The sequence below is a fragment of the Tinamus guttatus genome, unplaced genomic scaffold (assembly GCF_059628265.1).
Source record: "Tinamus guttatus ecotype Peru unplaced genomic scaffold, ASM5962826v1 Tinamus_guttatus_pri_ptg000649l, whole genome shotgun sequence".
Taxonomy (NCBI): Eukaryota; Metazoa; Chordata; class Aves; order Tinamiformes; family Tinamidae; genus Tinamus; species Tinamus guttatus.
The window spans coordinates 1,596,521-1,611,285 of record NW_028289183.1 but is presented as its reverse complement, the minus strand read 5'-3'; the positions used below and the strand labels follow the sequence as shown (position 1 = coordinate 1,611,285).

Sequence of the window (14,765 nt, the reverse complement as noted above, 5' to 3'; positions counted from 1 at the left end):
TGTCCCCCTGCTGTGTCCTGGCCACACTGGCAGTGGAAGGCTGGTCACCAGAGTTGCCTTTTTGTTTTCTTTTTTTATACGAGAGCTGCAAGATAGAGGTTTGGGGTAGTCTGTGCTTTCTTACTGCATTTTTGCTGAATCTGCCCTTCGCTGTTAATATTTGGTACCACAGTAGCAATGTAGAACCTTTGACTTGTATAGCATTACTCACAATGGCCTTTAATGTGATTTTTGCATATGATATTGTACAGTTTTCCTACTATATATATATATATATATAAGTGTATTGTATTATTTTATTAAAAAAAATGGAGGCAGGTGAGACCTACACTGAATGTTGAGAACACACTGGGACTGTGGCTGCAGCAAAACATTAATGACTTTAAGAAATCAGCTAAATGGATTCATCCAAAGGTTTGTAGACCCCATGGAAAGCCTGTTGATGACTTGGAGGGCTCTTTGCCACCACTATTCCCCCTGCACTGGAGGCTACAGCAGACTGCTGCAAGTGGAAAGATCTGCTCTGTGCACAGCACCCACCGTCTCGGCCCTCTCCACTCAGAGCGTGCGCTCAAACACGGGCTCAGAACCGCTTGGAAGGAAGGGATGAGAACAGCTTGGAGAAGTACTGGAAGCGAGAGCAGTTTGGGGGATTTTTCATGGGACTAACTTGGAGAACATGAGATTTTGAGCAGAAAATTTTGCATAACTTGTAAGAGTCCTTTTGCCCAACAGCTATGTCCAAAACCAGCCCTTGGCTTTAGCTCTTAGCTCAGTCCCACACACTGCACAGTCTAAGGCCTTGCAGCACCTCTGCCAGCAGAGAGCAGCCAGACCTCGTGTCTTAATGAAAAGCGAGTTTCTTGGATGGCTTCAGCCTCCTGCCCGAAGCAGCAGCTTCCGCCTCTGCGGGCTGCACTTCCAGCCAGAGCAGCAGCCGGCTGCTCTCCCTGCTGTATCACCTCTTTGCTTTAATCCGACCTTGGTTTTCTTTCTTTTGGAACCAAAAGAAGCACTTCCAGCATGGACAACTTCAAGCTCACAGCTGTTCACTTTAACAGGGAGGTTTTTTTTGCGCTTGAGCCTGATCTGCACATGGGCAAGTAAAGTCCACAGCAGTCCCTGCACTTGCAGCTGGGGCTAGGTGAACTGTGACATTTCAGCAAATCCATGGTTTTAGCTTGCTTTGGAGAAGCACTTAGCTCCCCCAGCCAGCACCACTGGCATTACTCCAACTGCCTTTTGGCTCCTGTCTCCTCCCCATTTTTCCTGGGTTGTTTCCAACTGCTGCAACTCTTCCTGCACTTTGGGCTTGTGCCCCTTTCCTTGCGCTTTGTGGTACCAACCTCAAAAAGGAGCCCCATTTCCAAGCATTAACCAAAGACTATTTTATGCAAGCGAAGAGAGCACAGCTCACCAGCTGCTCCCGGCCGCAGTGTCACCTGGTCTCTAACCAAGTGAGGGAGCTCTGCACCTAACCGATGCATCACGCTAAGCAGCATCACTTTTAAATCTGCTCAGGGGGCTGCTGGGGCTCCAGCCTTGGCGAGGGAGGGTTGGCACAATGCTCCAGCAGCAGCTCTTTGATCAGATGCCTTCCTATTGCACTCAATAAATGGTTTTCACTACACCTGCCTGCTTCTTTTTCTTTACCAAAAGCACCAGCCCCCTCTTGTCTCCAGGAGCACCAGCAGATGAGGGACACGTGCACCAAGGAGACCCAAAAGTAGGGCCTTGTGCCCAGTATTCAGGGCTTGCCACTCCTCTGCCACCGTCCCCTTGTGCGATGGCAGCTCTGCAGGGGCACTGCCTGTCCCTGTCCCTGCAGGTGCCCAGCTGCACCAGCATGAGCTAGAGTCACCTCCTTGGAGGAAAGCTCCCAAGTTACCTTGGTGTCACAGCCCTGGGCCGAGGCAGCTCGGGCAGGAGGCAGAACCGCTGTGCAAGCGTTTAGTTTTTATTAGGCAGGTGCTGTGAATGCAAATTGATTCTCTGCAGAGGAATGCGGCTGCTTTGACTTCCTCGGAGATGATCCCAGCCCAGGAGAGGTGGGTGCCTCTCTAGAGGGGCAGCACCTTCGCCCCATCGGAAGGCTTGGTGATGTAGAAGGTTGCTGTGCCGCTGTATTTTGCCTAGGAGACAAAAGGAATTGTAAGTGTTGGTGATCCGGTCTGTGACGCTGCAGCAAGGGGCCAGGCCGCAAGGCTGTGTTGAGGCCGGCTGCAGGCACGTAGGACCAGCCAAACAGGTCTGGAAGAGACGTCCTGCCGGACAGCCCAGGGGTGCAGCAGCTCCAACGTGGGCCCCAGGCACTGCGCTCGGGGAACGTGTGTGATCCTGGCCCCTGCGTCCCTTCACGCACCTCTCACATCCGTCTCTTCAGATCAGGGGTGGGATAGACTGGTTGGGAGTATCTGAGGAACAGTCACCTCCTCTACCACCTTCATGATTTCGTAAGTCTTGATCACGTTTCCTCCTTCCCCTCTCCAGCCTTCTCTTCAAACGGGAGCAGCCCAGTCCTTTTAGTCTCCGCTCCTAGGGCAGCGACGCTATCCCTGCCCCTTGCTTGATGGGACCCTTGTCCCGGTGCGACTCTGCTTCCCTCTGCTCTTGCTATGGGGAACTGGAGCTCCACGGGAGCAGGGAGGCTGGCGGCTCTTGCCTACCTTGATGTGCTGCTGGGCTGTCTCTGCAGCCCCGGCCTCCAGCAGGGTCACGGTGCAGCCGCCGAAGCCTCCACCCGTCATCCTGCTGCCGTAAACACCGTCCACCTCCAAGGCTGCTGCTACCAGCTCGTCCAGCTCTGGGCAGCTGACTTCGTAGTCATCCCTGTGGAGCTGAGACCTCCAGCCCGGCTGTCGCATGGGATATTGCTCCTGCTGCCCCCTTTGGGCTCCCGGGTGTCACAGCACGTCCCCTAAGGGCCAACACCTCCTCACCTGAGGGAGTTGTGGCTCTCCACCATCAGCTTCCCAAACGTCCAGTAGTCCCTGGCCTGGAGCGCCTGCGCCGCCCGGGCCGTGCGCTCGATCTCCCCAAGGACGTGCCTGGCTCGCCGGTACCCCTCCTCGCTCAGCCTCTCCCGGGCCGCTGCGGAGAGCGGCACACGGCAGCAGTGACGCTGCACAGGTCCCCGGCGCCTCCAGCGGCCTCCCCGTGCCCTCAGCCGGGCTCATCACCCCCCAGTGCAGCGCTGGCCGCTGCCCTGCGTGCTCACCCTGCTCCGGACCCACCTTCCAGCTCGGCCACAGTAGCGTCCCGCAGGCTGGCCTTGCCCAGCGCCGCGGCGGCCTCCTCGCACTGCCGCCGCCGGCTGGGGTACTCGCTGCCCGTCAGCGTGTGCCGCACGTTGGAGTTGGTGATGAGGACGGCCAAGCTGGCGTCGCTCAGCGGCACCAGGACGGTCTCCAGGGACCTGGAAGGAGAGCACGGAGCGGGCCGTGGGTGCGGGGTGGTGCGTTTGTCCTGCTTGCTTGCTGTGGGGCGGCCTCCTGCTACAAGCTGGGCTGCCACGTGGTGCCTCTGCAAGGGCAAAGTCCATGGGGTTTAGGGTTTTGCTGGAGCACAGCTCTTGTCCCATTACGAATGACACGAGGGGTGAGACTCTAACGTGTCTACAGACTTTGCAGGAAGCACAGCTCAGCTGTGTGCAGACTGTGACTTAGAGGATGCACAAGGAGGAATCAGGGTGTCTGGACCCAACTCTGCAAAGAGATTTGGACCTGGACACAGAGTTAAAGCCTCCCCGTGGCTACGTTTACTTCACAGCCTATGAGACGCAGCAGGTCCCCAGCATTAGTGAGGCTGCTCCCAGGCAAATCCCCATGGGCAATGCGCCAGGGACCTGGTCCTGACCTGCAGTCGATGAGCAGCGCGTGCCCTTCCTTGCCCATCACGGATATGAACTGGTCCATGATCCCGCAGGGCATCCCAGCAAACGTGTGCTCAGCTTTCTGGCACGTCAGAGCCTTGGCTTTCAAGTCACCATCGTCTGTGGCGGACAGAAGAGAGACTGAGGAGCTGTTGGATCACAGGATGCCACCCAAGGAGCTCGCACAAGGTGCCCAGCGCTCCGACTAGGAACAGGGCTGTGCAGGGGCCGCTGCCGCGTTACCTGGGCAGAGCTGCTGGAGGAAGGTGTAAGTGGCAACTTCCAGCGAGGCCGAGCTGGAGAGGCCGCCGCCGAGGGGGACATCACTGGCTATCACCGCGTTGAAGCCTGGCAAGGGCCCGGCTGCAGGAAGGGAGAGCAGGAGCGGGGCCATGAGGCTGCAAATTCCCTTTCTCCCCCCGCTCATTTCTCCTGCGGCAGCAGCAGCACCAGCCCGCAAAGGGCCCTGCACCACGAGCATCGTACAGACCCTGGCGCGGCCGAGCCCTTACCCCGGTAGTGCTGGATCACCCCCTTGACGTAATTGGCCCAGCGAGGCTGCCCCGGGCTCAGGGGGCTGCCGGGGGTGGGCACCGGGAACCGCACCATCCTGGGCTCGTCCACCCCCTCGGCCGTGGTGAGGATGGAGACGACGCCGTCCTGCGTGGGCGACCCCACCAGCGCGGTCCCCAGCTGCAGCGCCTGCGGGAGACGCGGGCTCAGCCCCACGGCAGCACGGCGGCAATGCCAGCCCCGAGCTCTGATTCCCCCAGGAGAGGGGATTCTCCCACCGGGCACAGGAGAGGGTTGAGTGCGGAGACCCAACGAGCTTTACCCTTAACTCTGCCCACATGGTGCCACCAGCCACGTCGCAGGATTTAACCTTGTGGCTACACAACTCGCACACCATCAGAGGGTTTCCAAAAAAAAAAAAAACAAACCCAAAACAAAATGTGGAGCTCGTGAGAGGCTCTAAGGAGTTCCCAATGCGTGGGAAGCGCCGCTCAGGTTTTGCCTGCCCTTTTCTCACAGTGCCGGGGCTCAGTGGGATCAGCCCCAGCTCGAACCCAGGGCTGAGCGGGGACTTCCTTGGGGAGCAAAGCAGGGTAGGAAGCACCGGCTGCTTCGCCCCCTTCCTGACACAAAAATGTCCCTCCCCAGGAAGGAGAAACTGGTTGAGCTACAGGAGTGCAGATGGAGCAGGTCTCCGAGATCAGCTTTAGGCACCGAGAGGGCGAATCACATCCCCCCCGGCACTGATTTATGAACTGGTCCACGGGGGGCACCCCCTTGCCCCAATCCCTGCCCTGAGCTCCAGGGATCCCAGAGGACATCCTGGGGGATCCTAGGGCATTGTGGAGAAGATCCCAGGGGTTTGGGGAGGGATCCTGGGGAGCTCTAAGTGCAACTGCAGGCGGATCCAGAAGGGCATCCTGGAGAGCCCAGGAGCATCCGGAAGGAGAAACCCATGTGGATCCTGGCGGGATTCCCTGGGGTTCGGGAGGAGGGATAGGGGGATCCTGGCGGATTGCGATGCAGGAGCCCAGGCGCGCGGGGACGGGCCGGGGTGCCCGCGGGGCTCGGTGCTCACCATGGGCAGCACGAGGCCGCCGTTGTAGTCGGTGTGTTCGCCGATGAGGTTCACCCTGCCGGGGGCCCAGGCGGCCAGGCCCGGCGCCGCCCCGCCGAAGGCCTCCCCGTAGGCCCGTGCTGCGGCCGCCACCGCCGCCGCCATGGCCGCTCCGCCCGGCCACGCCGCGGCCCGCCCCCGCGCCGCCCGGCCCGCGCTTTAAACGTGGTTTCTCTTTTATTATTATTATTATTTTAATTAGCCCAAATCCGCTGTCCCGGCTCTCACTCTCCAGCAATAAACAAGGACGGGGGGGAATCCGATCGCCCGCAAAGGAAGCCGGACCGGGGTCCTGGCGCCCCTCGCCGGTGGGCGGGCTCGAACCCGCGGCTCAGGGGAGCTGGGCAGGGGGCGGAACCGGGCGCACCCCCCGCCCGGGCCGCCCGCCGCTCCGGGGACACGTACGGGCCATAGAGCCCCTTGGCCTCCGCCTGGGAAATAGTGTTCGTGTGTATGTTCATATATAGACAGAGAGAGCTATAGGTGTATATATATATTATATATATAGCTATAGATATGTATGTGTGTATATTATTATGCCAATGTCCATTATATTATATAAAAGCACGTATATATATTCTGTGTGTGTATGCCAATGTTTGATATATATGTGTAGAGACATCTATGTATGTATACATATGTATACATAGATATAATGTCAGCGGTTTTTATATGCATATAGATATACATATATCTACGGCAATGTTTCTATTAGGAATCCGTATGTGATGTGTGTTTGTATATGAGCACAGGGAACTGTTTATGGGCGGTTATGAGTGTCTGTGTTACGTAAGCGTGTCTATACGTGCATATATAAGTCGAGGGTGTGTTTGTTAGCGGAAAGAGGCAGAACTGGGTGGGATGAAGCCGAGCGGGGGCGGAAAGGGGCCGGGCCGCCCCGTCCCGCCCCTGGGGAGCCGGGAGCGGAGTCGGGAGCGGAGCATGGCCGGGAAGGAGCCGCTGCTCGGCGCCCTGCGCGGTGAGCGGGGCCGGGCGCGGGGAGCGGCGGAGCCCCGGGAGACCCGGGCGCACTTGTCATCCCTCTTGGGATAGTGGGGACACCTCAAGGAGGAGCTCAGCCCGTGGCCGGAGCGCTGTCCTTGGCTGTGCAGGTGTTTTCTCTCTTGAGCTAATACCGGTGGTGCTGATCCCCTTGCTTGCTTTTCTGGCTCCAGCTGCTCTGGGATGCTCAGGTCCTAGTGTGGGAGATTGGGTTGCTCCTTCTGCACCCACTGTTGTTTCCCTGTGCTTCTTCCTGAAGCCCCTGGAGTAACTCCCCATTCCAGCCTGGGATGCCCCGCCAGCCCTGATTTTGCCCCATGGCCTCTACATGGAGGCCACCAGGCAAGGGGGACCCACGGCGGTGTCAGGACACCATAGCAGGGCCAGGCACCGCGTGTGACTCAGTGTTTGCGCTTGCTCCACCTGGCACCTGGCCCTGTGAGGAAGTTTACCCTGAATTCCACTCCTGGGCTCGCTCAGGGCCCCAAGGTGGCGGTGATGGGGAGTGCGGAAAAGCCTCCTGCCAGGATTTTCTCCTGGGTCTGGGAACACATGTGGGTGCTGAGTGCCCTCCTCGCGTGGATGCTCCGCAGGTGCCGTGCTGCAGCTCCGCGACGGCGCCGGGCCCTGCACGGACACCTCGCCGCACCTCGCCTCCTTCTGCCAGCTCCTGGAGGCCGCGCTGCGCCACGGGCTCAAACGTGAGCGTCCACCCTCGCGCGCGGCCGCCGCGGCGCCTGGCCACGGCCCTCACGCCTCCCGCCTTCCCTCCCGCAGAGCCGCTGCTGGCCTTGCGCAGACGCGACTACTGGCACTGGCTGGAGCGGCTGCCGCTGAAGGCCGACGGCAGCGGGTGAGCGGCGGCTTGCGAGGCCCGCGCGCGGCCCCTCGGGAAGGGCTGAAGCCTCCAAGCGCTTCTCCTCTCGCCACCTAGCCCGAGCGCCCTGTCCCTGGGCATAGAGAGGGCCGGGAGCTGCGCCAAGGTGCTCACGGCGCAGGGACGCGGCCGCTTCTTCCTGCGCGTGGCTCTCGCCGGGAAGCTGCTGGCGGCCGCTGTGCGGCAGCTCGTGGCGACGCCGCTGCTCCTCGAGGTGCGACAGGGCTCGTGGGCAGTCGCTGTGGGGCATGAAGTCGGTCAAAGCGGTGACTTAACCGTGGCTTTTCCCTGCCCTCCAGTTCTACGACCCCGCGAGCTCCATCCTCGGCAATGAAGACCTCATGGGTAAGACCAAGTCTTCTTCCAAAATCCAGTAGCATCTCCAGGATGCCACACAGAGCCTGGAACACAGATGGTTTGTTCTGGGTTGGAGAGCCAAAGCTGATGAAGCTGCAGGGATTTCCAGATGGATCCATGACTGTTGTGCTGGTCCTGGGTTTGGGAGAAGCCTGCGGAGTCTTTCCTGTGAAATGTATTTTTAGGAGGGTGAGGGCAGGCCCAGCATGGCACTGCTGGCCTGGCTGGGTTCCTACCAGCAGGTGCATCTGGACACATCGGTGACGCGGCCCTCCCTTGTCCCCAGGGGCCCCATGGAGCCTCCCGGGTGCAGCCTCCTCCGTGGGCATGGTCCTTGCCCACCATCCGCTCGCCCGGCTCCGTGGCTCACGTGACTCTTGTTAAATCCAACCCAAGGCCCCAGATTGCCCTGGCGTGAGCGTCCCGGGCGCCTGGCGATGCGCTGGCGGGGGGGAGTGGGACACATCAGCTGTGCCCCACGGCCCCGCTCCCTGGAGGACCATGGTAGGGTGAATGCCTTTAATCTTTTGATTATGACAGATAACTCTGTGTTAAAATCCCACCTAGGTGGCTTATAAATCACCCCGGGCTCTTGGTGCGTGACCGGATTACAAATATCCTTTGGGATAATTGCAGCATTGGCTCAGGAGAGGGCAGGCAGCATCGCGTTGAAGAGGACAGATGGGGGCAAGCTGCTCGGCAGCAGTGTTTGCTACGAGCCCCCATCCTGGCTGGGAAAGATGTGGGTCCAAGTGAGGCTGCGATCCTGCTTGGATGTGGAGCAAATTCCAGGCTCGAGCGCTGCTGGATGCTCGCGGTCCAGGAGCTGCTCTGGCAGAGTCCCTGCAGGCACTTCGCCCCGAGGTCTTATTAACCAGGCTGAAAACTGCTTTGATTAGTCTGACCTCTCCCACCTCCTCACGTCCCGGGTCTCACAGAGCCTCGGCTCCGAGGCCAGCAGTAACGTCGGCTCTTGTCCCTGTCCTCCTTTTTCCCCCGCAGAGCCATTCCTCTCGCTAATGCTGGTGGTGACAGAGATGAATTTCTCCCTGGATCTGCAGGTACGGTGATAAATCAGCCCGGGCGGCAGCCCTAATGGGGCTTCGTGGGTCCCCTCGGAGCTGCTCGCGCCAAGTCCTGGGCCCGTCCTCGCTGGAGCCGGCGCGACCCTCCTCTTTGTTTGCAGAACTGCAGTTTCTTGGATGAAAGCTGGTTGCTGCCGGTAAGATCTCGTTCCTCTGTCCTGCGTGGCAGCAGAGCAGAGCCGGGGGGGATCCGTCCTTCTCCCACCTGGGTCAGCCCTTGCTGAAAAATTAGGAAAGGACCAGCTAAAGGCTGGGCCCTGCTCTGCCAGCCCCATCACCAGGAGCAGATCCTGGAGTTGCTCCAAAAAACAAATGAGGGTGAGGTCTCAATCACTACGGTGCACCAAGTCTTACCATGTCCCTTTCCTCCTTTCTGGAGAAGGAGAAAACAAACAAACAAACAAAAAGTCCTGTTTTTCCAGGCTGATGCAGAAGGCAGATCTACAGGCCTCATTCTGTTTTTTCCTCTGCTAAACACCTGTGGTTTTCTTCCACGAAGAGGCTGCAAATGGCAGGGATGCCCTGATGTCTTTAAAAAATGAACAGCCTCTCTCTGTTGCCCGGGGTTAAAAAGAAATGCCAAAACTCAGCCCGATGTGTCACGTTTTGACTGCCCCGTGCATGCAGCCCGCTCAGCCCCTGGGCTGGCTGCGCTCCAGAGCCGGCAGGAGAGAGGGGCTGCGGGGCAGAGGGTCCCGCCGGGATTCACGCAGCCGCGGCGGCTCCCGGCTGAGCCGGCCCCTGGCTAACGCGATGTGACAGTAAGTGGCGCTGGCAGCGGCGGGGTCTTTGGGGAGCGGAAGCAGCGCTCGCCTGGCAGCGCTGCGGCTGCGTTACGGAGCCTCCTGCCCTCGGATTGCTTCTGCCCAGCGCGTTTGTCTTCCCGGAGGCTGAGCGCGGCTGAAACCCAGCAGATCGGGATGTTGGCGTCACTCAGGAGCGGCCTCCTTGGAGAAGAAGATGGGCTGGCACAATTGGTGGCTCTGGGGACCAATGTAGCACCCCAGGGCAGAGGCTGGGGGGGTTCTGCATGGCCCCATTTGGCAGCAATTCTGCAACTTCAATGTCAGACCATGGATGAGGGCTCCCCGTGCCCCCTCAGCAGGCGCCTCTCGTTCGGGGGCCACTCTGAGCAGCTGCTCCCTTCCAGGTGTGCGTCACGTACGAGACGGTGCCGTGCCGGGCGCTGGGAATGGTGCTCAGGTAGGCGGCTTTTCACTTTTCCTGCGGTTGCTTTTCCCTACCTGGATGAGTAGGTGAACCTGAAGGTGCTGAGGGGACCCCCTGGGCTGAGCCGGGGCTTGGGGGCCCCCCAGGTACGTGGACGGCCGCGTCTTTGTCACCGAGGTGCTCCCGGAGAGCCAGGCAGAGCTGGACGAGGTGGTGCTGGCCGGCGACGTCCTCGACGAGATCAACGGGCAGTCGCTGCGGAACGCACACAACGGGCAGGTGGGCCCGCGCGCGGGGGGCGTCTTCCTCCGGGGCCTTCCTCCCCTCACCGTCCTCCCCGGTCGCGCAGGCCGGCGCAGCGCTGCAGAAGCTGCGGGGGGAGCCGCTCAGCCTGCGCCTGCTGCGGTGGCGGGGCCACGACGGAGGCGTCTTCGCGCCCCTCCTGCCCTACCTGCGCGCGCTGAGGGACCGCGAGCCCGGCTTCCAGCTCCAGCGCGGCCCCCGGCGCGCGGCGCAGCGGGAACTGCGGCGCCTGCGGGGCGGCAGGTACGGCCGGGACCTCCACGGGTGGTGGCAGGACCCAAACATCTCCCCCAGCACCAGGTCCTCGCGCTGATGCCGCTTTTCTCCCCAGGCTCCTCTACAACCTGCGGTACTTGGGCCGGACCAACGTTGGGAAGGTGAGGAGGGATGTGCTGGGGGTTAGGGATCTCTTCCGAGTTTCTCTTCACGCGCTCCTGGGCTGTTGCCTCCTCCCCGCTCCGCTTGCAGGACGGCAGCAAGGAGGTGCTGGAGCTGGGCATCCCCGCCGTGCTGGAGAGGCGTTTGCCCGCGCGGGTGAGTGACGGGCGCGCGGCGAGACGGGCGGCAGGTTCCGCGCCCGCGGGTCCCGTTTCCTGTGTCTTCATCTTCCGCCCCAGCAGGGCCCAGGTGGAGCGGGTCGATCTCATCTGTGTGGCCTGGTGTGTGGGCACACGCAGAGGGCAGGGGGGAAAGGGAGAGAAACCAAAACCTGCCAGAAAGGAAACCCACCCCGACTATTTCCATATACATCTTTTACACCACGCGAGGTTCATCCTGCTGTGCAGGATGCAGCCCAGTGCCTGACTCTAATGAGCAGCTGACACTCCTCATCCCCGTGACTTTTTTTCTATTTAGAAGCATCTTTGCAGGCAAAATAGGAAAATATATTATGGAAAATAATAATAATAATAACAGCTGAGCAGGGCTGTTTGTTGGTCTGCTAATACGCAGCCCCTATTTCCCCTTTCCATCTCTGTATTTTGCCATGAGCAATAGGAAACTCCTTGAAAAACTGTTTCAGGTGAGATGTATCACCTTTTCTCTCAAATATTTGCAGGAGAGAGATTATCTTATTAAAAATAAACCTTAAAAGCCACAATGGTTGGGCCCTTTTATATATTTTTTTCCCCTCATTCAGGAGGTTTTGTTTGATGTGAAGGAAACGGAGATCCTCATCCAAGACAAGACTTCCTCCAAGGTGAGAGCGTGATGCCGGAGATGAGGTGAGACCCCTGGATGGGCTGGGACCTGGACTGTTCAGTGCATGGAACTGCAGCCCATGGCTCCTGGGTGAGAGCGGTTGCAGGATGAACCAGTGACCCACCAGGCTGCCGTTCGGGCAGTGTGCGACGTGGGGATCACCGAGTGAACAGGAACCACAGAGAAGCTCATTTGCACATAAAGAGGGTTTCAAAACTTAGCTAAACCGGGCAGCAGAGACCAAAAATCAGTGTTGGTGAAGCAGGGGATAGGCAGGTTTGTAATTCGGGAGAGCTGGATGAGTTTTCCTGAGCTGGACCAGCTCCACACTGCCCGTTGTGCCTGAGGTAGCTCCGTGCACGCTGCTTCCTAGCGGATGCTCGAGGGAGCAGCGGGGTAGGTGCCATTGCAGAGATAGGGATGGAGTCTGGTGGAGAAGGGCCGAGCCGTGTGCGGGATCGACCCCCTCACACTTCCTTCTGCAGGTTCCTGGCTTGCCCAGGGCGCGCTGAGCTCTGGGTTCACAGAATGGCAGGGCCAGAGGACTGTTCCAGTTTGTGCACGTGGTTGTGGTGAAGCTGGTTCCTCCCCAGCAGCTGCGCTTCACCTGGCCCAAATTGCATGGCAGGACCAGCTCCAGGGAGGAACCGGGCCCACGGCCGGCTCCCCTGCAGCCTTGCCCTGACACCCTCCCCGATTCCCTGCACAGGGCCTGCTCCGCTACCCCTATCCTGAGATCTCCTGCGTGGGACGCCGCTTGGGCAGCAGCAATTTATTTGCTTTCTGCGTTCTGTAAGTGCTGCCCGTGGGCTGAGCCCGGCCAGGATGCCCAGGCGAGGGGTCTCGAGTGCGTGTGCGAGAATGACCCAAAACAGGTGCCAAGGAAGCGAAAGCGGCTGGCGAGAAGCAGGCACCACATTTAGCAGGGGCAGTTGCTGGGCTGTTGCTGCGTGATGCAAATTTTTTGTGTGTGATTCTGTGCACAGTTCTCACCACAAGAGAGAGGGGGCCCCAGGTGAGGGCCGCTCTCCCAGAGCAGTGTCTGAGCTCGCTGCTCACCACCCCGTTGCTCCCTGAGCTTTGGACACGACACAGCTGGCCCTCAGCTGTGTTGCCAGTAAAGATTTAGCCAGCACGTGGCATGATAGGGGAACAGGGGTGAGATTTCACTTGAGATTTGAGGGCTCCAGATCTTAGAAAAACTCCCGTATCCCCCAAGGAGCCGCGTTGGTGCTTATGCGGCTGCACGATGCTGCCTGGCTCTCCGTGTCCCTGCTAAGTGCCACGTTTCTTTTTGCCTGCTAACATATGTGTTTCCATATTTAGTGTTTCCCCAGAGAGCCTTGAAGGGAGCACGTTTGACTGTCTAGTGTTTGAATCGACTTCTGAGCAAGAATGCGAGGAAATTGTCGAGAGAATTGGTAAGGGAACGCTTTATGTCTTCAGATATAATTACAGTAAGAGTCTGGAACACCAAGTATTGCTATTCCATTCTACCACATGCAAGAGATATATATTTAAAATTTAGGATTATTAAGATGAATATCTCCTTTGATAGTGACTTTTTTTTCCCTTTAAGAAACATTAGACAATGATTTTTATTTTAAGAATCAGCTCCTAGGCATACCCAGATGTTTCATTGTTTCCACTAACTACTTGGAGGAAACTTTGTTTTCGAGGGATGTTATTTTAAAATATACTTTTCCACCAGGAACCTAGCCTGCTAATGCAGTTTCAACCCAATCAATCACCCATTAACAGCTTCCCTCACTTAGAATTCCTATTTTTAACTTGCCTCAATATCATTTCGGCCATGTTTCCCAAATTACGTGGCCTCTCGGTACACCATCGGTTCCCGGTGGGTTAACGGTGTTGCTGCCAGATGGTCCCTGGCCCGGTTGTACCTGTCAGCCGGACGTACCTGCCCCGTGACTCTGTTGGGAGACCTGTAGCTGGGAAGAGCTGAGCTGCCTCTTGCGGTTCTCTTGGCACTAGCTGGGCTGTTCCCATTTCTTGGTGGTGCCTTCGAGGTATCCAAGTGTTCTCCACGTTTCACAGCTAGCGCAGAGGTACCAAGTGACTTGTTGAGGCCTGTGCAGGAAGGATAATGTGAAGCAGCTCTTGGGTGCCAAAGTTGCTAGGATGGTAATCACATAATCTTTGCTTAACTTTGATCTAGCCCTTTAAATTCATTTAGTTTACAATTTAGATGCAATATTTTTTTTTTCCATGATGGGTTTTTAAGTGAGAAAACATGCTTAAAAATCATTCAAGATTCAAGCGTATTTTTCAGTAGTTCTGTGTAGATGTAACAACAGCGTTAATATTGTGTTTCCAGTACTGTTCCGAGTGGAGTAAGAAAGGGTGTTGAGGAAATGGTGTAAGAGCGAGTGGTAATAAGCACTTGTTCCTCCAGCTGCAGGATTCAAACACACCGAGTGGTTTGTCTGATAAGGGAGAACACGGGCTCTAGCTCCGACTTCCGCCTTGCACACTGCTGACCCAGCCCTGTTCCCAGCCCGAAACACAGCCCTCCTGCTGGCAGCTCTCCTGGAATAAGATGGGAAAGAATTTGGGAAATGAATTTGGGGAAAAAAAAAATGAAGTACCGCCAGGATAGTGTTGTGGAAGGAACTGCTTTAAACGCATCCTGTTTTAAACAATTATACCAAAGGTCCCCTGTTAACTTACACTGTTCTCTCCTTTGTATAAACTTTTTCCTCTTAAAATGTCATTCTCCCCCTCAGGAAACTTTATTTCACTGAAAGAAATAAAAGTGGACTAATTTCAGCCACTTCCCCCTACTACTTCTGTTGCAATTTTAGTCTTGTGTATCCTGTTTGAGGGAGAGCTGGCCTAGCACTTAAAGTGTTAATTACCTGTACTCCAAATGTAGTCTGAGCAGCTTTACCTCAGCTGAATTAGGTGGGGCTGTTCCCAGAGGCCCTATTAAGAAAACCAGAGCTGTGTTAGCAGAAAGCCTGAAGGAATATTCCAATGTGAAGGCCTGAGAGTAATCCAAGAAAAGCTTGGGTAGGAAATGAGGTTCTCAGTGACAGCCAAGTCCTCCTCCTGCATTTGTGCAGCAACCTGTAGCCTTTCAGGTTGTGTAAGTAGCAGAGACCATCTGTAGATGTAGTAGCTGATTAAGACCAAGTGACTACAATAAACACAGTGTTCAGTTCCCACCAAACCAGATGCACCCAGACTGCCTGAGCTGCTCTTACTGGTACAGTTTGAGATGACTCAACTAAGGAAACACTCCTAAAA

General features: G+C 57.4%; 2 protein-coding genes across 2 annotated transcripts; one reads left to right on the top strand and one right to left on the bottom strand.

Moving 5' to 3' along the window:
* Window positions 1-1,937: 1,937 nt before the first annotated feature.
* GALK1 (galactokinase 1) lies at window positions 1,938-5,606 on the bottom strand. The gene is made up of 8 exons (XM_088535853.1): window positions 5,463-5,606; window positions 4,384-4,573; window positions 4,115-4,234; window positions 3,856-3,991; window positions 3,234-3,415; window positions 2,940-3,090; window positions 2,667-2,829; window positions 1,938-2,132 (listed from the first exon to the last, which is right to left on the bottom strand). The coding sequence occupies exons 1-8, from the start codon at window positions 5,604-5,606 to the stop codon at window positions 2,061-2,063; spliced, it is 1,158 nt and encodes a 385-aa protein (XP_088391979.1). The 3' UTR covers window positions 1,938-2,060.
* Window positions 5,607-6,443: 837 nt separating this feature from the next.
* LOC148592043 (uncharacterized) lies at window positions 6,444-14,027 on the top strand. Its single transcript, XM_088535922.1, has 16 exons — window positions 6,444-6,480; window positions 7,097-7,204; window positions 7,281-7,356; window positions 7,438-7,594; window positions 7,680-7,725; window positions 8,740-8,798; window positions 8,924-8,959; window positions 9,973-10,025; window positions 10,139-10,271; window positions 10,342-10,538; window positions 10,627-10,672; window positions 10,764-10,829; window positions 11,434-11,493; window positions 12,205-12,287; window positions 12,822-12,916; window positions 13,912-14,027. The coding sequence occupies exons 1-16, from the start codon at window positions 6,444-6,446 to the stop codon at window positions 13,944-13,946; spliced, it is 1,287 nt and encodes a 428-aa protein (XP_088392048.1). The 3' UTR covers window positions 13,947-14,027.
* Window positions 14,028-14,765: the final 738 nt, after the last annotated feature.